The sequence below is a fragment of the Labrus bergylta genome, chromosome 12 (assembly GCF_963930695.1).
Source record: "Labrus bergylta chromosome 12, fLabBer1.1, whole genome shotgun sequence".
Classification (NCBI taxonomy): domain Eukaryota; kingdom Metazoa; phylum Chordata; class Actinopteri; order Labriformes; family Labridae; genus Labrus; species Labrus bergylta.
The window spans coordinates 21,635,049-21,655,650 of NC_089206.1; the positions used below are offsets into that span (position 1 = coordinate 21,635,049).

General features: G+C 42.5%; 1 protein-coding gene across 1 annotated transcript; it reads right to left on the minus strand.

Annotated features, from left to right (window-relative positions):
* Nucleotides 1-994: 994 nt before the first annotated feature.
* On the minus strand, nt 995-16,491 carry lrrc38a (leucine rich repeat containing 38a). Its single transcript, XM_020630323.3, has 2 exons — nt 12,622-16,491; nt 995-6,566 (listed from the first exon to the last, which is right to left on the minus strand). The coding sequence occupies exons 1-2, from the start codon at nt 13,247-13,249 to the stop codon at nt 6,319-6,321; spliced, it is 876 nt and encodes a 291-aa protein (XP_020485979.1). The 5' UTR covers nt 13,250-16,491; the 3' UTR covers nt 995-6,318.
* Between the last annotated feature and the right edge of the window lie 4,111 nt (nt 16,492-20,602).

Consider the following 20,602-nt stretch of genomic DNA (forward strand, 5'->3'; position numbering starts at 1 on the left):
CGTTCGGTGCATTGGAGTGTGCTGCTCTGTCTTGACATCGTGCTCTACTTTCCCCACTGGATTTGTTTTTTTTGCATCTTCACTTTGCAACACACGGCACTACCCCGTCTTCACATCTTCGTTAAAACAATCTGTAACAAACCAAATCCCCAGAAAGGGTGACAACATGTCCAGAGATTTTTCCAGAGTACTGATAGTTATTTTTTTCTTCAGAGGATTAACACCAGATTATTATACTTTGTAAATCCACAGGCAGGTCAGAGGGCGTAATCTCTCTCTTGACCTGCAGGACGTTGAATTTAAAACATCAGCAACAAGTGTTGAGTTTCTTTAACGGCATCACAACACGGGACAGAACAACAATAAGGACAGTTAAGTGAAAGCCCAGAGTGATATAGATTATGCGGGTCGGAACGAAGATCGACCGGTAAATCGAGAGCTTTGCCTTCAGCTCCCTCTTCACCACAACGCCTGCAATACTGCTGATGCTGAGCCAAATATCTGTCAATCTCACAGTCCATCCTAACCTCACTCGTAAACAAGACCCCAAGATACTTGAACTCTGTCACTTACCTACCCAGAGAGAGCAATCCACTGTTTACTTACAGAGAACCATGGCCTCTGACTTGGAGGTGCTGACCCTCATCCCAGTCTGCAAACCGCTCCGATGCCTGCTGGAGGTCGCAGTGGGAGGAATCCAACTAAACCACAGCTCACGTTTGCTCAGCAAATTAAAGAAGCTGTATTTTGCAATACTTGGGTTGGAAACCTGCAAAAAAAGATTTCCTTCATCTTTGTTTTCGATACTTAGATACAAACTTCAAAACGTTGAGTGTCTGTAAAAGTAAGTAGACAATGAAGACAAAAGTTATTTTGGTAAAACCCTGAAAAACTAGAACACATAACTTATTGTAACCTGAAGATTCTTTGCTGGACTTTTGTGGTTGCACGGCACACTTTAATAAGTCGGAAGACAAAAAACAGACTTACAACCTTCACATTTGAAATGAAAATAACTTTATTACATAATTTCTGTTTTGCTCCGTCACCCACACCTCTTTGTTTCACACGCTGAAATGTCCTGACAATCCTCTTTCATCCTTAGTAATCATAACACATAAAGCCCTTTCAAATTGGAGATTACAAATCTAGTTGGCACCCAAGTTAATTGCACACTCAGACACGTAGTTTGTCCACAGAGAGGCGAAGAGTCTTTGCATGCCTCGCATTCAAAGCCGCGAGTAAGACCAGCACTGATACTTACAGAGTACCACTGCTGTTAGTTAGGTTCATGCTTCCATATCCTTCCAAAATGGATAACAATATCAACTTGACTTGAGAAAGACCCACATGTGAAGGGGGGCAGTAAAACTCGATTAATAAATAGGGGAAAACCTGCACCTTTCTGAAGTGAACTGATCGATCAACAGCAATAATATGTTTAGAAAAACACATATTCTGATGGGTGAACCGATGATAAGCACAAAGAAATGGACCGTCTGATGTTCACTGTCACCAGATTAGAACAAAACAATAAAGTTTTAATCAACACAGCATACCAAATAATGACAACCATGCAGTTATTTCCTTATACTGTTTCAGACTTCAAGAATAAGTTTACCAGAGACATGAATGGTATGGACCACAATGCTTTCTGCCTTGTAAACTGTATAAATACACTGTTAAATATAGACATGACGTCTACGTGATTGATGATATATATATCAAGAAACCTATTGGTTCAAAGTCAGTCGACCTGATTGGAAAACTACTTAGAAACTCCACACAACTAAAAAAAAAACTTGACAATATCTGTGTCTTCTCCCAATGATTCATACAACAAAGTCCTTTCCATTAAACTTAAAGGCAGGGTTGGTTAATTTCCTCCAGATCCACTTTTTAAGATTCTGGTTGAAATTGTCTTTAGGTCCTGAAAGACATTAATAACTCGTGTTCTCTGAAAAAGGAAAAAAAAAGAAAATCCGTAATCTGTAGCAGTTGTAAGCCTGTAAAAACTTCAACCAGTGTCTGCCACAAGGTACCAATCTGATGAACCAATCACACGCCTCCCTGTCTCCCTGCTCGTTCTCCACCCTTCACGTGCATGAGCCCACACTCAAAGCATAAGCTGAGGTCCGCTTCTGGAGCAACGCCACTGTTCTTGTAAGTGAGGGGGCGTGGTTTTAGAGGAAGCACAGAGGAGGGTGCAGACGCAGCACTGAGGGAATGCTACTTTCAAAATCATGCTAGTTTTCGAAATTTACCAACCCTGCCTTTGATTGGATAACAGTTTGAAATTCTGAATATGAAAAATAAACATTTTCTTGATGCTCCTACTGCTCTCCTGAAGTGTTCTCCATGCTGACAGGAACACGATTCTTGTTGGAAAGTCTTAATTAATGCAATCTAAAAAATATGAACACACTTCATTTGAGCTTTAAAACACATATTTTCCAAACCCAGATCACATGAGGATAAAAATACTGACTTTTCATCGGAAGATCTAGAAATGGAATTTTCTGAAGACAACATAAAGTGGCTATTTATCATCTTAAGGCACTTCAGGCTCCGGCCTTTGGCCATCCTGGCAGTTACTTTGCTACAATTGATGCCATCAGCGCTATGTATTTCATTAACTATTGTTAAAAATAATATTAATTACCAGACGGCTACAAACGTGTGTGTAGTGTGAGCCCACTGCTCTGTATTTTTGATGAAAACAGCTGATCAAATTTGATTTAGAAGACAATATTAATGTGGAATAATTACATATATGTTAGATGTATGCGGCTCCACAGATTCCTGCCTTCATACTTTATTCTCGATGCGAGTCTTCATCTCCTTGGGCTAGCACCTAGCTTAAATTAAAGACCACATGTTTAAAATTTGGGGCTTAAACTCTGCAGAGTCCATGGCAGAAAATAAGTAGTAAAGGTTTGTGTTCACCAGTGCATTACCTTATAATGAACCATCCATAGAGAACAAGCCATATGACGTATTTTTGTAGGCCAACCCGGAAGTAGCATCGCCATGGGGTCTATTTAGAATTCGCCTATGGGATTTGTGCATTGGATTTTGGATTATTGCAGAAAATAAACTCTGTGGAAAACGCACGTTTCTGAAGCGTAGGCGTTTTGTTCAGCAGGATAATCTTCACAGATGAACACCATTTTTATGATGTTTGAAGCGTTAATGTGGCCGACAGAAGTAAAAAGCTAACGTTATGCTAAAGCTAACTACACCAAAGGTCGGATGATTGTGACATCACTAGCATTATGCTTCAGACGATCTCCAATAAACTAATCCTCGTAGCCTAATAAATAGTTTACTAACCTAATATTCACCTTAACCTAAAGATTAAACCTACAGGAGACATCTCCGTCTAGTGAGAGAGTTCCCGGCCTCTGTGTCCGGCGTGATGACGTTTAATGTCCCTGACAACCACTGTAGTCACATTTAGCCACTTGTTAGCAACCGCCTTTTTAAAGACGCGTAAAAACTTCAAAATTCACAAGTGGGGGTATTACCTAACGTAGTTTATGCGGTCTAACACAACGCCAACATCTCTTAAGCTTGTGTTAACCACAGACCTTATTTCAGGCGTCTAACCACAAACCCATTCAAAATCCCCGTTGACTTTTAGACATTAGACCCCATGGCGCTCCAATGCTAGCTTACTTCCAGGTTTTAAGACTCATTCCTGGAGTCGCTCTATTTCTACCCAGGAGCAGTCTGCCTCCTCATGTTGTAAAGTAGTCTGGATTGGACAAACCAAACACTGACATTGGTTAGTTGTTTGCACTCTTTAACTTCACTGCAAGGTGCAACCAAATCTTCCAAACTGCTCCTTGGCGGAAAATGTTTGTTCTGTAAGAGGCTGTGATATTTAAGACAACAGTGAACTCTATGATATCTTGTGCTTGTCTCTTTGCTTTTTCAAAATGACAATGTCCCAGTTTCAAAAAGCCACTTCCATAAAGCAATTCCTTCCCAGTTTTGTGTGGTTTTAATTGATCGGCCTGCATACAGCATTGACCTCAACCTCATCCAACAGCCTTGGATTGAACTGGAATATTAGACGCGCCAAACATGTCCAAGTCGGGTCTATAAAAGTCCACCCAACTTGGTCCAAACCAGTTGTGTCCTCAGTTTCCCTGATTGTCAAATATTGGTTAGCCTAGATGGTTTAAATATGTGACCTTGATTGGGGTTTGACCTGGCCTGTGTGGATATATTGTGGCCCACTTGGGGAGCCATCCAGTATCCATGTCCTCTACTGAATTGGACACCAATTTCTTTCCCATGGCTACCCAGATTGGCCCCAAAACCAACCAATTTAAAATCCAACTTTTATCCCATTCCTAGTCCCCCACCTAACCCAGAAAAACCCATGTGGGCCCCACTTGGTCTTGTTGGCTTGGTACTGTGAGCCAGAACACCCAGCATCAATGTTTGACCTCACTAATGCTCTTAGGTCTAAATTGGAGAAAATCCCGACAGCCAGATTCCAGTAAAATAATCTCCTTTGTCAGGAATAGTTTCATAATCAATAAATGCATCCATGTAAACTCCACTTCCCAGAAAGCTTTTGACAGGGGACCGAAACATGTTGCCCATATCAGGCCGAGGAGGTCTATAGGGCATTTAGATTTAACCTGACTTCCAGTTATTTCCTGAAGTTCATGGTCACAGCTTGTCTTGTAGCTGAAACGTTAATCAGATGTATTTAGTTTAGAGGTCAAAGCACCGCTGTAAGTTCTGCATGCTCTCCAATTGATTCTTGTTGCATAATGAAATATTTTATGATAACATTTTAAACCAAAAAAATGCATTTTTTTGTTACTTGTAAAAACCAGAAGTTAGACGCTCATACTTTATAAAGTACAGTTGTCTTCTCCAGACTGTCTTTTACGAGTTGGCGCTAATGCTAACTAGCTCATGTTGGCTCAGCTTGGAAGGAGAGTCCAAATTATCTGCTACTTACAGCTGTACTTCACTGGATAACAATGAGTTTCTGAACAAACCAGAAGTCTGCAGGTGCAGAAGGAATCGTTGCTTTTAGAAGTAAAATCAGAGGATATCTACAAACTACACTGACAAGCAATGCAATGGACTCCCCAATAAGTAGTCGTAGCTCAGTCAAGCAGTTTGCAAAGTTACCAGTTTGGAATATGATTTGGGGTGCAACATTGAGCATTCATTTCAGTACCAGAATGATACTAAAATTAGGCCCATTTTCAAATATTTTTAAACACTTGAACTGCTTGTCATAAACCAAGATGCTGAGGAGCAAGGCACTTAGCCACCAGCTGTACCAGTGGACCCTCTCAGTGAACGTCTTGGGCCGACCTTAACCTCTGAAAACCAGATGATGACCCAACACAAACCAGGTTTCTGAAGCCTACAGTTGTGATACTTTGCATGAAAGAGGCGGGTCTATCTTTTGTTGAACTATACCAAGACTCAATGTTGGTCAATGGTAACATCAGACTACATGGTTTTATCCTGTTTGTTTTGTTATAATGGAAGACGACCAACTAAGAAAGCAATAAAAAACCTCACACTAGCCCCCCCCCCCCCCTTTTCCTTTCTAAGTTCGGCCACTTCTACAATCTGTTCTGTTGGCCGATTGGAGCAAAAAGCATTCACTTGTGCCCAACTGCATAGGCCCAACATTTTGCATCATGGCAATGATTTATGACTTAATGATTATCTAACCTGACAAAATGACCATCTCAGAAGGCTAAAAAGCTCTGTATTAGAATCCTGGTTAACTTCACAGCTCCTATTGTGTATTTCAAGGCCTGTGAAGAATACCTCTAGAGGACAAGGCCAACAACAAATGGTTTAGGTTCTTCTTCCAACAAAGACCATACCTATTGGAGACTATTTCATGCCAATCATTGATTTACAATATTCCAAGTCTCAACAAGTTTGTCCCATTATCTTCATCTATAGAATCTTAAAACCAATGTCAGATTTAATGACGGTAACTGCATATGTGACGCTACAAAAACCTATGTCAGAGACCTGCAGTGTCTTTTAGTGTTAGCAGTGTACACAGTGGTAAAAAATGGCTACATTCAGTGAAACCAAAACTTGTTCACAGTGATTCAAGCCTGTTAGAAGTCTCCCAAACCAGTCTGTGATTCTCATGATAGCTCAGGTAGGATCTTGGACGTGACTTGGTGAGATCTCTCGTTGCAGTCATGTTTACTCGAGCTCCGTCTGGAATACCAAAAGGACCTCTGAGCTGAAGTTTTTGTATGCAACACCTGTGCTTTAGTTTAATCCAATTTGCCCCTTTCCATTCCCCGATCAGTCATTCCCGTCTTCCTCGTCTCCTTTGCTGCCTTTACTGAGGCGCTGGAAGCAGTGGACTGTGGAAGCGAGGAAGAAGCTGGCCATGATGGCTACTACTGAGACGGAGATGCCGGAGAAGATGACGATGAGGTAGTCGGTGAGGGTGAGGGCGCCGCGGCACTCCCGGAAACTTTCGTCAGAGAGTAAACTGAGAGGAACCAGACGTCCATCCATAGGCAGGGAGCACTCTATCCCCTCCATACCTGGGAAGAGAGAAAACAGCAGGTGAGGCGGCAGACACTATAGCAGTATATTCCACATTAGCATGGAATCATCGGTTTAAAGGGGACATATTATGAAAAATCCACTTGTACAGTGTTTTTAAACATATATATTTGGGTAACCTGAGTGTCTACCGACCCACAAAATGTGAAATAAACCCATCCAGTCCTTTGTTTGTGGTCTGCATAAGTCTTACAACACAGAGAAAAATGCTCTGTTTCAAATGTGCTCTCCTTGTGATGTCACAGTGGGATTCTGTTAAAGAAATACCCGAACCTCCCCTGGTATCTCCACCCATGGACTCCACCCCCAGCCTAGAGCAAAACGTTTGAGCAGGTCCGCCATTTTTATTCTCACTACAGAGGAGTGATGTCTACAGGGAAAACTCAGGGGGGGCTCATTGCATTTAAAGAGACACACACACCAAAACGGAGCGTTCTGACAGAGCTGGTTTATACAGGGTCACAAACCTCCTCTGGTGCTTGATTCATGTTATATTTTGACCAAAGCACAGACCTCATCTAGACCACAGGGGTACTGTTTGAAAAGGTGGAGAAGGGGGATAATATGTCCTCTTAAACATCGATATCGGCCAGTATTGAGGTTGTTGACAGACATCGCCCCATTGTAATAACGTGGAATGAAACAATGCCAGTAGCTGATGTTTTATCTCTTTCGTCCTATCAATTTAATGCTCGCGAGCGTTTATTCATAACTGCTGACTCAGAGATCTTGTCGCCTGTTTGACTAACTCTGAAATGTTTTCATGGTCAAACATGAGAAAATGCTGCCAGTGTGGGAGTCTAACACCAAAGATGTTCGGAATTATTATCCGCAATTGGCTAAATTGTCATTATAAACATAAATATCAGCCCTGATTTTTACAATCTGTACATTCTACTGCAGTCTACATTTTCCCCCCTGCAGGGAAACCTTGATGCAGACAATAGCAATAGTCTCTTTAGCCATATTTCCTGTCTTTCTTTTTCTAGCTGCTACCACTAGTTGATTGACAGATAAACTGTTTTGCTACAGGTTGTACATTCTTGTGAGTTGAACTTAGCTTTATCAGACACCTTCATTTTGTTCCATATTGTACATTAGTTACAGTAGAAGATCACATCACATCACTCCCAGTGTGATATTCTGGCTTATCGGGTCTTGTTACAGAGAGGATTCTTTGACAAATCCAACCTGGTCCTAACTTGGTATTACTGCTGTAATTGCTCCTCTCCCACACACAGTTCTTTGACGCACCAACACACCAAATGAAGACACATGCACCATACTCTAAATTACAAGTTCCTAAAATTAACAAGGGTAATTTCAAAGCAACAGTAAGCCCCTGATCATTCCCCAGGACAGGCTATGACAGCTGCAGACAAGCATGCGAACGTGGACACGCTTCTATACTGTACATGCTACAAACCGGGGGACCACACATGCCTGGGGGTGTACATGCACTGGATGCACTGGATAAGCTTATAGCAAACCGAGCTTAGACCTAATTGACCCCTGAAACGACCCTCCCACCATTCAGCCTTTCAGACCCAAATAAATTAAGTGCAAAAGGCAAAATGCACACAATGCAATAAGAAGTTACAAATGGAAAGCAGAAAGCAAATTCCAACTTGATTACTGAGCCAGTAAGTAAACTTTTCATGGTTTTAATCTCTAGTTTCAAGTCTTCTTCGATACAGCATGATGTTCGTTTAGTAAATGATAGTCCCGTTAAAGTCAATAAAGTAGGGTGTGGTCACTTTTTGATGGACGTGTTTCTAACTAGAGTGACCTTTCTGACAACCACCACAGAGGCACAGCTGAGTTCATCAAATGTGGCCACTTATCGTTAAAAAAGATCCAACTTCCTATGGATAAAACGCCGTTCTGAAGGCATCAAAACTTGAAGTGCACAAGCACAGATGTAGGTCATGATGGAAGTATCCACTGATGATCTACAGTCTTTAATTAATATATATGATACTGCTGGCATTGCCAATGGTGAATCTACTGAGCGTGAGCTTCATTTCATTCCTGTAATTACCCACAAAGCAAAGGAAATATGGATCTACTGTGCACAACATCCATGCTGCAGGCCAGAATGTTTTATGTATTAAGTCTATTTAACCCTTTGAATAAACATGATCTGTCTATCTGATCTGTATTCATTATCGTCTCTGCAAGCGGCTGTGTTGCAACACCAAGAAAAATCAATGCGAGGATGTGTTTTCTGTTCTGATTCATCAGTTTTAAAAAACATTTTGTCCATTGTGTTCCGAGAGGCACTCAAATTTCATCCTGACTCCTCCGTAGCGCTGCTGTACCCAAGAGTCAGTCGACATCACTGTCAAGCGAATGTGTGTGTTTTGGTGTGTGTGTGTGAGTCACTGTAAGACCAGAAGGGGTTTTCCACATGAAAAGGGACTTGGTGACCTCATCGCTTGGTGATATTCCAGTCACGTGGCGCTGCAACAGGCAGCCAGACTCACACACAATTCACACAGAAGACAGAAGTGCAGAAGACAGACTGACAGGCTCACACCTCCTCATATGCACACACACACACGGACCACACACACACACACACACACACACACACACACACACACACACACACATGGAAACACGCAGGGACACACGCACACACACGCACACACACACGCACACGCACACACGGACGGACACACACACACACACACACACACACACACACACGCACACACACACACACACACGCACACACGGACAGACACACACACACACACACACAGAAACATACAGGGACACACACACACATGGAAACATGCAGGGACACACACGCATGCACACGCACACACATGGGAATATACATAATCAAAAATGCATTGAGATATATTCACACACTAGGGGAGTAAAGACGCACACATGGACTCACAGCACACGAACACACTTATACTAATTCATATGGTCACCTCGTATACACGGAGGTACAACATGCAAACATGCAAACACGTGTGCAGGGTGTGCACATGCAGAAATGTGTGGTCAATGAAATGTGCAAATGTATGAATTCAGGTGCACACAAGAGCATGCTGTGCACACAGATATGAACACACACAGAGGGACAAAGGTGTGTGCGCACAGGAAGGATCTGTCTCCATTCAGAGACAGGTAAGTGGTCACTTTGAAGGACTTGATTGCACAACATGATGTGACCTCTGTATTGTCTCAGTCTTGATTTCTATGATCAGTCCAGACCTCAAGTGCAGGGGCATTGTCAAAATGCCCATGCACAGTCTTTATTTATTGATTTATAGAATAGTCTCTGGGGTTGGATGCAGAGTGTCCAAATGCGACCAATAACTTGATTCATTCAAGAAATTGAATTAAGAAATAAGAGCACTACAGCCCCCTTCTTGGATGAGAGACTTATAGAGGTCTACCAGTAGAGAGTTAAAAAGTGTCTCCAGTGGTTAGTGCGTGCCCCATGTGTGGAGGCTATAGTCCTCCAAGCGGGCGGCCCAGGTTCGGAACCGGCCTGTGGCTCCTTTCCAGCATGTCATTCCCCACTCGCTCTCCCTGATTTCCGACTCTATCCACTGTCCTATCTCTCCATTAAAGGCACAAAAAGCCTCCAAAAATATATATATATATATTTTTTTTAAAAGTGTCTCCAAATCTATTGAGCAGACAAGTTACTATATGAGTGTTCATCCGGAGTTTGAATGAAAGTCAGCTACGTGTTGCACGGGCCACATGTGACATGAGGTGTGGGACTGCTCACATGGACAGGTCATGGTCTTGGACTACATTGTTCTTGAACTGTAACAAGTTTCAGAGTGCGAGTGAGAAGTCATACTTTCATAGAGATTCTGCAATGAGGTAATATCGGTGTCCAAGTCTGCAGCACGACAACCTCTAAAAGGGAATCAGACAAGAATCTGAGCCACTTCAAGTTTTTGTTCCGCGCTTACTCAACGTCTAAAGACATGTAATTTGACATGTTAGGTGTGTGTGTGTTTGCATAGAGTCCAGTATCCACAGTATTATCTGTGTTGCAGTTTCACAGGATGTATAGGACACTCTGAATAGGACATGTATCTCCCACCGCTCTGACCTGACTGATCTAAACACAGGATTGTGTTTACAGGAAGTAGGTTGCCTTGTACTCATTGTTATTTAAACGTAAGTACCATGACGGCTCAGTTTAAAGCCGGTAGAGAATCAGTCATTTCCACCACTGTAACACTTAGAGGAAAAATCACTGCTTATCACGTTACCCAAACTTAAAAAGTGGCCAACAAGAGTTACATAAATGAGAATAAATCAAATGGAGAATGTGATATTGGCAGTTTTTTAGAAGCTCAGGAGGTCTTGTCCCGGCAGCAGAGGCCAGGGTCTCGAGTAGATGGAGCTCCTCCAACCTTCAGCGAGGTGATCGGGCACTACTACCACCCAACGTCCCTGACGCCAAGCCTCCACCATTGGACTGTGTCATCCCCACAACCACCGCCGTCCTCATTCATGCACGGCCTGCTCCGACCTCCACCTCAGCGGCGAGGAAGTGTGGACAACAGGAACGGAGAAATCCTTCCTGCATATTAACCCATCTAAGTAAGGTCTTTAACCTGCTCTTTTGTAAAGCGTCTCGAGATAACACTTGTTATGAATTGTCATTATACAAACAATGATTTATTGATTGAAAAATGATACCAATGGGGCTCTTAAAGTATTTACATTAGTGATGTATTTCTCCGTCATTCCACTTCTTTGGCAGCAAAATTTCCTCTGCAGGTTTAGGTTTCCACATGAAGAGAAATGCATCACTACAAACACAATGTCATATTTTTTGAAAAATGAACGTTGTGAAAATATTTTGAATTTGTGTCTCCTAATTCTGGCCCTTGTTGTGCAGCTAAACTGGTTTAAGTGTGTATGTTTCTGTGAGCACTGGTGCAAAGAAGACCTTAACTTATATTGGGAAACACTCAGTGTTGTCAGTCAGGTGTGAGGAGGACTAAACCTCTATCATCACTAAAGAAGAGCGACAGGAGGTGTTTGTTTCACATGAGCAAACTCGAAGTGTTGATGAAAGGTTGAAAGAGTCAGGAGTATATTTAGTGTTTCCAGTGAGTCACTTTATGTCTTAAAGATATTTTAAAAAAAGCCTCAGTGTATGATCAAAATGAACCTCTCTGATGTCTCCCACGTGGCCATGCTCACATGCTGGTGTGTTGTTTATGGATGTGTTGTTTATTGAAACATATAAACACAAGTCGCTCCTCAGCTGTTATGAGTGAGGAGGCTCCTGGCTCTAATTCCTACAGACGAGGTCTGACAAATTGAGCTCAGAGCAAACGTTTGTGTATTTTTGTAGAGCTCGATGGTGTTTCTGCAGATCTTGGTTTGTTGTTGTGAGTTTGCTGCAGCACTGGATTCCAGAAAACAACAAAAAAAAGTGTGACCTTAAAAAGCATTCAGACTCGTCTGCAAGGTAAAAGTGATTACATTTCAGTGCTCAGTAAATAAGTGTTTCAGGTGTTTCAGTATTTTTGCATTAAAAAGAATAAAGAAAATGCATTTGTAGGCAGCAAATGATTTTGAATCCTGTGTGTATCTTAATGTAGATGTCTTCCTAAGCCAGAGAAACACTAAAATAATATCGATGTTTACATAAACTCCTGTCTTTGTCTCATCTACTGTCTTGTTCCATGGCTCTGCCATAACCTGATTCTGGTGATCCCTTAAAAAATGTCCCCTCCAGCACCAGATTTAAAAGGTGCAACCCTCTCCTGATTCACCATTTTGGGAATCACAAACTGTGCACCAGAGATGCTGTTTTGTCTCCTTCAGAATACAAAGATGGAGACATGCTCTCGTCACATCTCTGTGTTGTGTTGTGTTGTTTTTTTCTCAGTCTGTTCCCTTTGTCCTAATTTCTTGCTGCTCAGTCGAGCATTCGGATGAAGCAGCTCTATGGGAATGATTTGATTTCTCTTTGCTCTGGCGCGGGAGAAAGACTGCATGTCCGTGCAATAAGCGGCTTATATTTCTTACCATTTGGGAGCTTGTGACGGTTCTCTGTAAGCCATGCAAACAGTTTGGCAAACTGGCAGTTGCAGAGCCAGGGGTTCCCCTCCAGACGCAGCATCCGGAGGGAGGGCAGGGACTCCAGGACGCTGACGTCCAGCTCTGTGAGACCGTTCCTGTCCAGCTCCAGCTCCCTCAGGGAGGACAGCCCCGTGAAAGCGTCCCTGTCCACCATGGTCAGGAAGGGGTTGTTCCCCAGTCGCAGTTTGATCAGACTCCTCGACTCCCCGAACGTCCCAGAGGGGATATCTGTCAGGTTGTTGCTCCCGAGGTCCAGGAAGACCAGCCTTGAGGAGGTGGTTAGGGTCCCCGGCTCCAACTGGGAAAGGGAGTTATTCCTCAAGTCCAGGTAGACCAGATCGCTGTAGAGGACCAGGAAGTCAGAGGGGATCCAGGGAATCCAGTTGTTGGAGAGCAAGAGGCGGCGGACGTCCAATGGGATGGAGTCCGGGACGGTGGTCAGACCCTGGCCGGTGCAGTCCACGGTGTGGTGGTCTGGACACAAACAGCTGGACGGACAGTTGTTGGCTCGTGTGAGCAAGGTGGAGGAGATCAAGGCGAGGAGAGGCTGCAGCCAGTTAATGCATGGTAACATTGTCGAGGGGGCGACAGGAGACAGAGGGGGGGCGAGGGGGGAGAGAAGGGGGGGAGACTGACGAAACAGACGGGTTCAGATTTGAGGGAGAGAAGGGGGAGGAAAGGTCAGGCGATGGAGGTTCAGCGTGGCGCCGGCATCCTTCTGTTTTCCCCGCACCTCGACGCGTGAACAACCAGAAAATCCATCGTGCAGCGAGGGGAGCGTTGTTGTATTCCAGGAGATCATGTAACAAGCAGTCTGGATCAAATAGCAGCCTGCTGGCTTTGAGGGGAGAGAGGGGAGGAGAGAGAGAGAGAGAGAGAGAGAGAGAGAGAGAGAGAGAGAGCGAGCGTGCGAGAGAGCGAGCGTGTGAGAGAGAGAGAGGAAAGGGAAAAGGGGTGATGTGAGAGGGGAGAGGATTAACACAGAGGTAAATAGAGACTAACGAACCAGAGGCGAGGGGGGCGGGGTTTGTCGGTTAAGCCAGTAGACATGTGTTTGTGTGTGTGTGTGTGTGTGTGTGTGTGTGTGTGTGTGTGTGTGTGTGTGTGTGTGTGTGTGTGTGTGTGTGTGTGTGTGTGTGTGTGTGTGTGTGTGTGTGTGTGTAGCAGGGGACAACCCTCCACGTCTCATTAGTCAGCCGCTGAGGTAAACCAAGCACTACCGTCATCACTGTGATCAGTCATGCAGAAGAGCAGAGAAATCCTGCCTGTGTGGTTTTGATGTATCAGCTCCTTCCTCACGCAGACAGAGTGAGGATGAGGACGAGGACGCCATCACCGTCTCTGACTCACATGTGACGCTGTGAAGTATGCACGGCGGCACACGTTGTCCTCTGGAATCACTGTTGTTTACCACACTCCTTCACTCCTCCGTGTCTTTTTTTTTTTCTCACGTTACCATGCACTGGATAGGGAGGGACAATATGTACTTTTTTTTTGCCTGTAACCATGACAACTGTTGAAAAAACTATGTATGAATGTCACAGGTCCAATACTGGACTTTTTTGAAGGCAGATTCCAAAAAAAAAATCAATGTACTGTAATGGTTTAAAAATAAAGTCTGCAAGGGATGGATGTTGACAAATGTGTTCACTATTATCACAAATACACCTGCACATTTTCAAAGAACTTTCAACTTTTAGAAATAAAAAGAAGAGAAGAAGGTGAAACATCTTGTGATAAATGGATGTAGGCAACATGATTTGGTTTGTCGATTGAAGTTTTAAAGCCTGTTTGCCCTCACATATGTTGGGTTTTATGGAGTCAGAAGGGACCATGTTTGGGGGGGGGGCAGATGGCAGCGAGGTTAGGTCGCATCCCATGTGTGGAGATGCGTGGGACCTCCGAGCGGGCGGCCCCGGGTTGGGGTTCCGACCCGTGGCTCCTTTTCCGGCATGTCGTTCCCTACTCTCTCATCCTGACTCTATCCAATGTCCGATCCCATTAAAGGCTTTATATGTGATTTTTCACACTTAAATGTGATATAAATCAAGTATATCCTCTGAAAATAACTCTGTGAGTCATGACTGTCTACAATGGGTGTAACACCCGAGTCCCACTGTCTGTGATGTTTTTAGAGTTTTCAGAGTCCTATCTTCAGTTTGTTTACATCGCCAGGACGGCCGGCTGACTCCTCCCCTCGTGTATAAAAGTTGTTTAATTGAGGGACTAGAGCAAAGAAGAATAACATACTGTACTCACTGCTTAACTGTGTTTCTAGATCACGCTCATTTCAGGTAAATTTACATGCAGTGTGAAGATACGAGCATAATAAAGATCACTAGCATTAGCATGCTAACACAACAATGCAGCGTGAGTTGTTTTGGTTTCATGCTGGAGCTCAAGGGTGACATCTGCTGGATCAAAATATCACATATAAAGCCTTTAAACAAACTTTCCACACATCAATCTAAAAATAAAGAAGATGTTTGGACGAGACTGTGAAGGGTAGAAAGGTGGAACTGTGCCTCACCGCCACCGGCCACTTCATAATCTCTGTTTACAAAGCCGCCATAAAAATAGCTGAATCTGTATTCAGAGGGCTGGATATGGGGAGCGTTCTGCTCTCTGTTTATAAAACATTGCTTTTTTTTACTATAGTGGTATTGACCAATCACATGTTAACAGGCTTTGGTGAAGGCGGTTGGAAAAACCAATCTGTTATAGAGCAAAAGCAGGCGGAACAACAATCCTCGTTAATGGCATCCCGGATCCCTTCAGCGGTAATCTGATGATGATTTATTTATCTCCATAAACAGATATCTGCAGGGAAGTGCAGCAATTGGTTCTGTATCAGAATTTCAATTTGAGAGACCGATCTGCTCGATGCCAGCTGAGTCTCATTTCAGGGGCTGCATCCTTTGAAGGACCCAGTCTTCATAGTTTGTTAGCACGAATTTTCATGAAATTCATTCATCTTTTTAACTTTGTGAAATGTATTATTCAAGTCTGTCTACCACCTGTTAGCACTCCTACTTTTGGGTGTCTGAAGCTGTAACCTTATATGAGTGAAACACCTAAATAGTAGCAGATCTTTATTTGTGTAAGAGCCAACCATATGTTGTCAACAACTGTTTGCTAGTCTACATCTGTTACGTATACAAATCAGTGTCATGTCATCTTTATTGTTTTATAGTGATGTACCCAAATAGAAAGGAATTTGTGGGTTGCACCTTTTAACAGAATATAAGCAGCACTGTGAACACTGTTACTTTGTCAGTCAGCGATTTGTAAGCATGCGTGTTTGGTGAAGTTGTCTGACCTCGGCCGATTAAATGGTGTTTGTCTGTTTCACGATGTCTTCATTGGATTTATACAGCAGAAACAACCCCCACCTAACATAGTTATAGACCGCTCAGGCTGAAGTAAAATGTACAGAGGCTTGGGTCCTCCAAGAGGGTGGCGGTGCTGGTTTGGGGTCTGACCGACATGTGGCTCCTTTCCGGCATGTCGTTCCCCACTATAGCCAAGAATATTGAGATTTTTAAACGCAGTCTTAAAACTCATTTATTCAGTCTGGCTTTTATATAGTGCTTTATATAAATTCAAATCTTAACATTATTGTTTTGTCTTTTTTTATCCTACTACAATTTTAAATATTCTTCTCCTGTGTATTAATTTTAATATCTTATTGCTTTTATGTGTCATATTTTATTTTTTCATTTTTATATATATTTTTTCTTTTAATTCTTATTGGTGTGCAATAGTCTCTCAAACTACTTTTTCGTCAATAACTTTTCTGCACTCTTGTTAAGCACTTTGAACTGCAATTTAATTTGTCTGAAAGGTGCTGTATAAATAAAGTTTTGATTGATTGATTGACTATCTCATCCTGACTTCCTGAATCCTCTGGTCGACGGAGGTTTCCCCCCTTGGTTGTCATCAGCTGTCTCCGACCCTTCCCCTTTTCTTTTCTAAGCACCACCCTGTCGCCTAGCAACCTCAACAGCTGCCTGGGAACTAGCTAACATTATCAACATCATGCTACTTATTATGTCAAAGGGATTTGTCTTGAAATAAGTAGTGGAGGCATTTCAGACAAGTAAAAAACGGTTACTTGCATTTAAAAAAAACAGTTTCTCTCGTCTGCTTCAGAGTCCGCCCGTTCGTTTGAATTGTTGTGTCATGAATGATGGTGCTTGATTCATGTTATATTTTGACCAAAGCACAGCATAGATGTTTCATTTAGTCCACAAGAGACTTTTTCAAAAAGGTGAAAAAGGAAATATGTCCTCTGTAGTGTTGCAGGTACAGCAGAGTCTGAGTTTGACATACTGGAGGCTAGAGGTGTGAAAGAGAAGAGGGGAGAGAATACTCCTCATGCACACAAATGATGCCAATTAATTATATTTCTACCCTTTATAATGCACTTTAGTCATATGCTGCATCGTGTCAGATAAAACACATCTTCATGCACAGAAATCTCAAATGTTCCTTGTTGAAGTTTTTGATGTTAAACATGAAAATATTTCATATGAATTTGCTCAAACATCCATGTGAATGTCATCAGAAAAGAATCAGTGCTGGACTGATCCTTAAATCCCCAGATCTTCTTTGAGCCAGCGATGTTGGGTCAGCAAAAAAAAAGAAGAAATAAAACAAACACATCCCTCGAGTCTGACCGAGTCTGCTTGTGTCTCCGTCATGCAGAGAGTAAAAGTAGGTCACACCAAGTGGCAGAAAATGTGAAAAACAACACAGCGAGCGGAGGGTGTTTGGACTGCACCAAGCTGACCAATAATAAAGTAAACAGGAACAAGCAGAGCCTGCAGAACAAAGCTGGGCTGAGAGGAATCTCTATTTACGGATTCTGCATGAAACGGGAGAAATGTGTAGGCGTGGAACTGGATTCTGGGATCCACAGTGTGCCGGTTTTTGTTGATAGTCCGAGTAATACGACCACTTCATTTAACAATGGTTGCATGCAGGGAAACAGTCTGAATGGAGAGTAAACGAGGGGGAATGTGATCTGCCATAATACAATCCAGGAATCGATCTGGGGTCATTTGACGATTATTTAGCTTCAGATGTTTTCTCTCAAATACAACTCCATTCTGCTCGTCTGTCTGTCAAAAAAAGGCAACAGATATGAACAGAAGTTATGACAAGAAGTCCTTCAATAGATAACAACTTGATGCTCAAGAAGCCCAGAAAGTTGGTTCTTGCTCCCAGAGGCTGTAACATGGATTGAAGGAAAATTGTTTTTTTTTTTTGCTCTCACGGTCGACTTTTCTTCCCAGAAGATGAATAGACAGACAAAAAGGATGAGTGTCTGGATCAGCTCCTCAAATGTTGGCCAGCTAGCTCAGGGTTCCTGCTGGAGAACTTTATAATGGTAAATGGACTTCAGCTTATATAGTGCTTTTCTAGCCTTCTGACTACTCAAAGTGCTTTTACACTGCAGGTCACACCCTTTCACACACTGATGGTAGTATCATACATCAGAAGTAACTAATCCCATTCATACACCACCATTGAAGCAGTGGGAGCCCAAGGACACATCAGACATGTTACAGGGATTGAACCCATGACCTTCTGGTTGAGAAGCAACGACTCTACCAACTGAGCCACAGGACCTGCTGTTCTCTTCCCTCTGAGGTACTGAGGAGTTAAAGAAGCGCTCCATCTAAGGATGGTCTGTTCCTCCAGGGCAATGTGAACATGCATCCATCACAGGTGTGTGAACTAACAGATCCACAACAACATCTCATCTCCAGCACTTAGTGCTCAAGTTACAAGATCCAACACAAGTCAGGACCGCATCACTACATCCCTCTCTCTCTCTCGAGCATTAATCCCAGTGTACCGGTTTACAGAAACAGCTGAGGTCAGAGGTCGTTCTTTCATACAGACACTCAAATCTGGAATGAGGTCCCATATTAAATCAAGACAACAACCTCAGTGATACCAATCTGTACATTGCACTTTGGCACCCTGGACACTTTACACTGTTTACATTATTCTATATTTTGTATATTCAAATATTTCTTTTTTTAATGTTACATTATATTTCTATATTACTGTATTTATGTGTATTAGTAATTTGGCCTTGCGGAACAGTCGTTGCATTTCACTGCACATCTGTATGAGCATGTGACAAATAAAAATCTTGAATCTTGAATTCCAAGCAGGTGTGTAAACACTACCTGATGAATGGACAAACTCCCTGTGTTCACACACCAATGGTGGCGAAGGTTACCTGCAAGATGCTGGCCTGACCAGTGGGAGAAAGTTGTGGTTCAATGCCTTGCTTAAGGACACTTCAACACATGGGCGGGGCAGGGGGAGCTGGGGAATCAAGGCGCTGACCCTGGGGTTAGTGGATGACCTGCTCTACCTCCTGAGCCACGGCCGCCTGTCCTTAATTCAAAAGTTTTAAGCGACCCTGTAGCTGCAGCCCGATGCAGCAAAAACATTGAATGCGTGTGTATGTTTGACTTGTTGAAGTTTCAGAAAATTCTACATTAAGGACTTATTGATCAGCTATTAGTCTGCTGTCGATACATTTTCTCTGATTTAAATTGAACTGATCTTAAAAACATCAAACTTTATGAATAGATCCTCACTCAGATCAACAATCACAGCTGTTTTTAAATGTTAATGTGCGAGGGACATAAGGTCTCTAAATGGTTTGAATGGTAACTTGAGGTGGACCCACCCCGTGTCCCCGAAAACCACCTCACACCTTGAACCATGAAGAGCCGCAGAGCGACTCAAATACCTGACATAAAGCCGTGCCTGCTAATTATAGGTGTGGATGTAGACTGGAGGGTCAGACCCCCCCCTCAGTTTAAGAGGTGTTGGAAGGAGGAGGTGCTGCTTCTCTTCCAGTTATATCAATGAGCCCGTCTACTGAATTCATCTGATTTCACAAACTTTGACCTCTCTGCAACTTCATCCTGGACAAGTTTTTGTTCATTCAGAGAGGTTACAAGAGCCTGATTCTGCAGTCAGGAAACCTCTTTACATGCAGAAATCCTTAAAACCCTAACATGTAGGACATCCCTCTTAATTCCAAAATCAGGAGATAGTGATGTAAACAAATGTGTAGAAATCATGCTACACACAAGTGCTTCCAGTGAGGAGAGAAAATTGTATATTTGCAAAAAAGTTATGCAAAAATGTTTTAATCCTCGGACTAACTTACTAACGAGTAGAGGAAATTTACCAATACAGGTAAACAAAAGAATAAAGGATCCGGGCGTGCACAAAGTCCAAAAACTCTGACGCACCAAATGCCTCAAATTAGACAAGATTTGCACAAAAGGAGACTACGATCAATATCAGAGTTTTATCTTTTATTTGATCCCTAAATTCCTGCATCATCTATTAGTCATGTCAGGCTTTAATTAATTTAATCAATTTTTATTCATAATTCTATAACGCACCAATGTTTTATACTGTGTATTTTATTAAGCACTTTTAATGTATGTTTTATTTTGTTTGATTGTATTTGCATTCTGTAAAGCACTTTGTAACCTTGTTTAGATAAGTGCTATATAAATAAAGTTATTATTATTATTAATAATAAGAGCCACTCTGTCGGACACATCACTAGTAACAGGAGTGTAAATATCCCACCTTGAACTGGCTCTGTACAAGGGACTAGAAAGACTTAGGCCAAGAGGTGGATTTTAAATTGGGTCTTTAAAATGCTAATACTGGAAATTCAAGGAGGTGAACAAGTGTGAGTGCATTTCAACAGATTTCCATGCAGCATTTTGTTACATTTCTGTCGCTGTAGAAATAAAAGACAAAAATCAGTTTCTGTCCTTGGCATACCGCCATTGCTCCAAAGATGTGACACTGTGATCGATGACTAAAGAGCAGATAGAACAGAGAACAAAGTGATTAGACTCAAATTAATCAC

What these genes read in the sequence shown, in the direction of transcription:
- lrrc38a (XM_020630323.3), bottom strand. Translation starts at nt 13,249, where the DNA reads ATGTTACCATGCATTAACTGGCTGCAGCCTCTCCTCGCCTTGATCTCC. An exon ending in CCGTCACAAGCTCCCAAATG is followed by an intron (nt 6,567 to 12,621) that starts GTAAGAAATATA and finishes CTCTCTTCCCAG; the next exon opens with GTATGGAGGGGATAGAGTGC.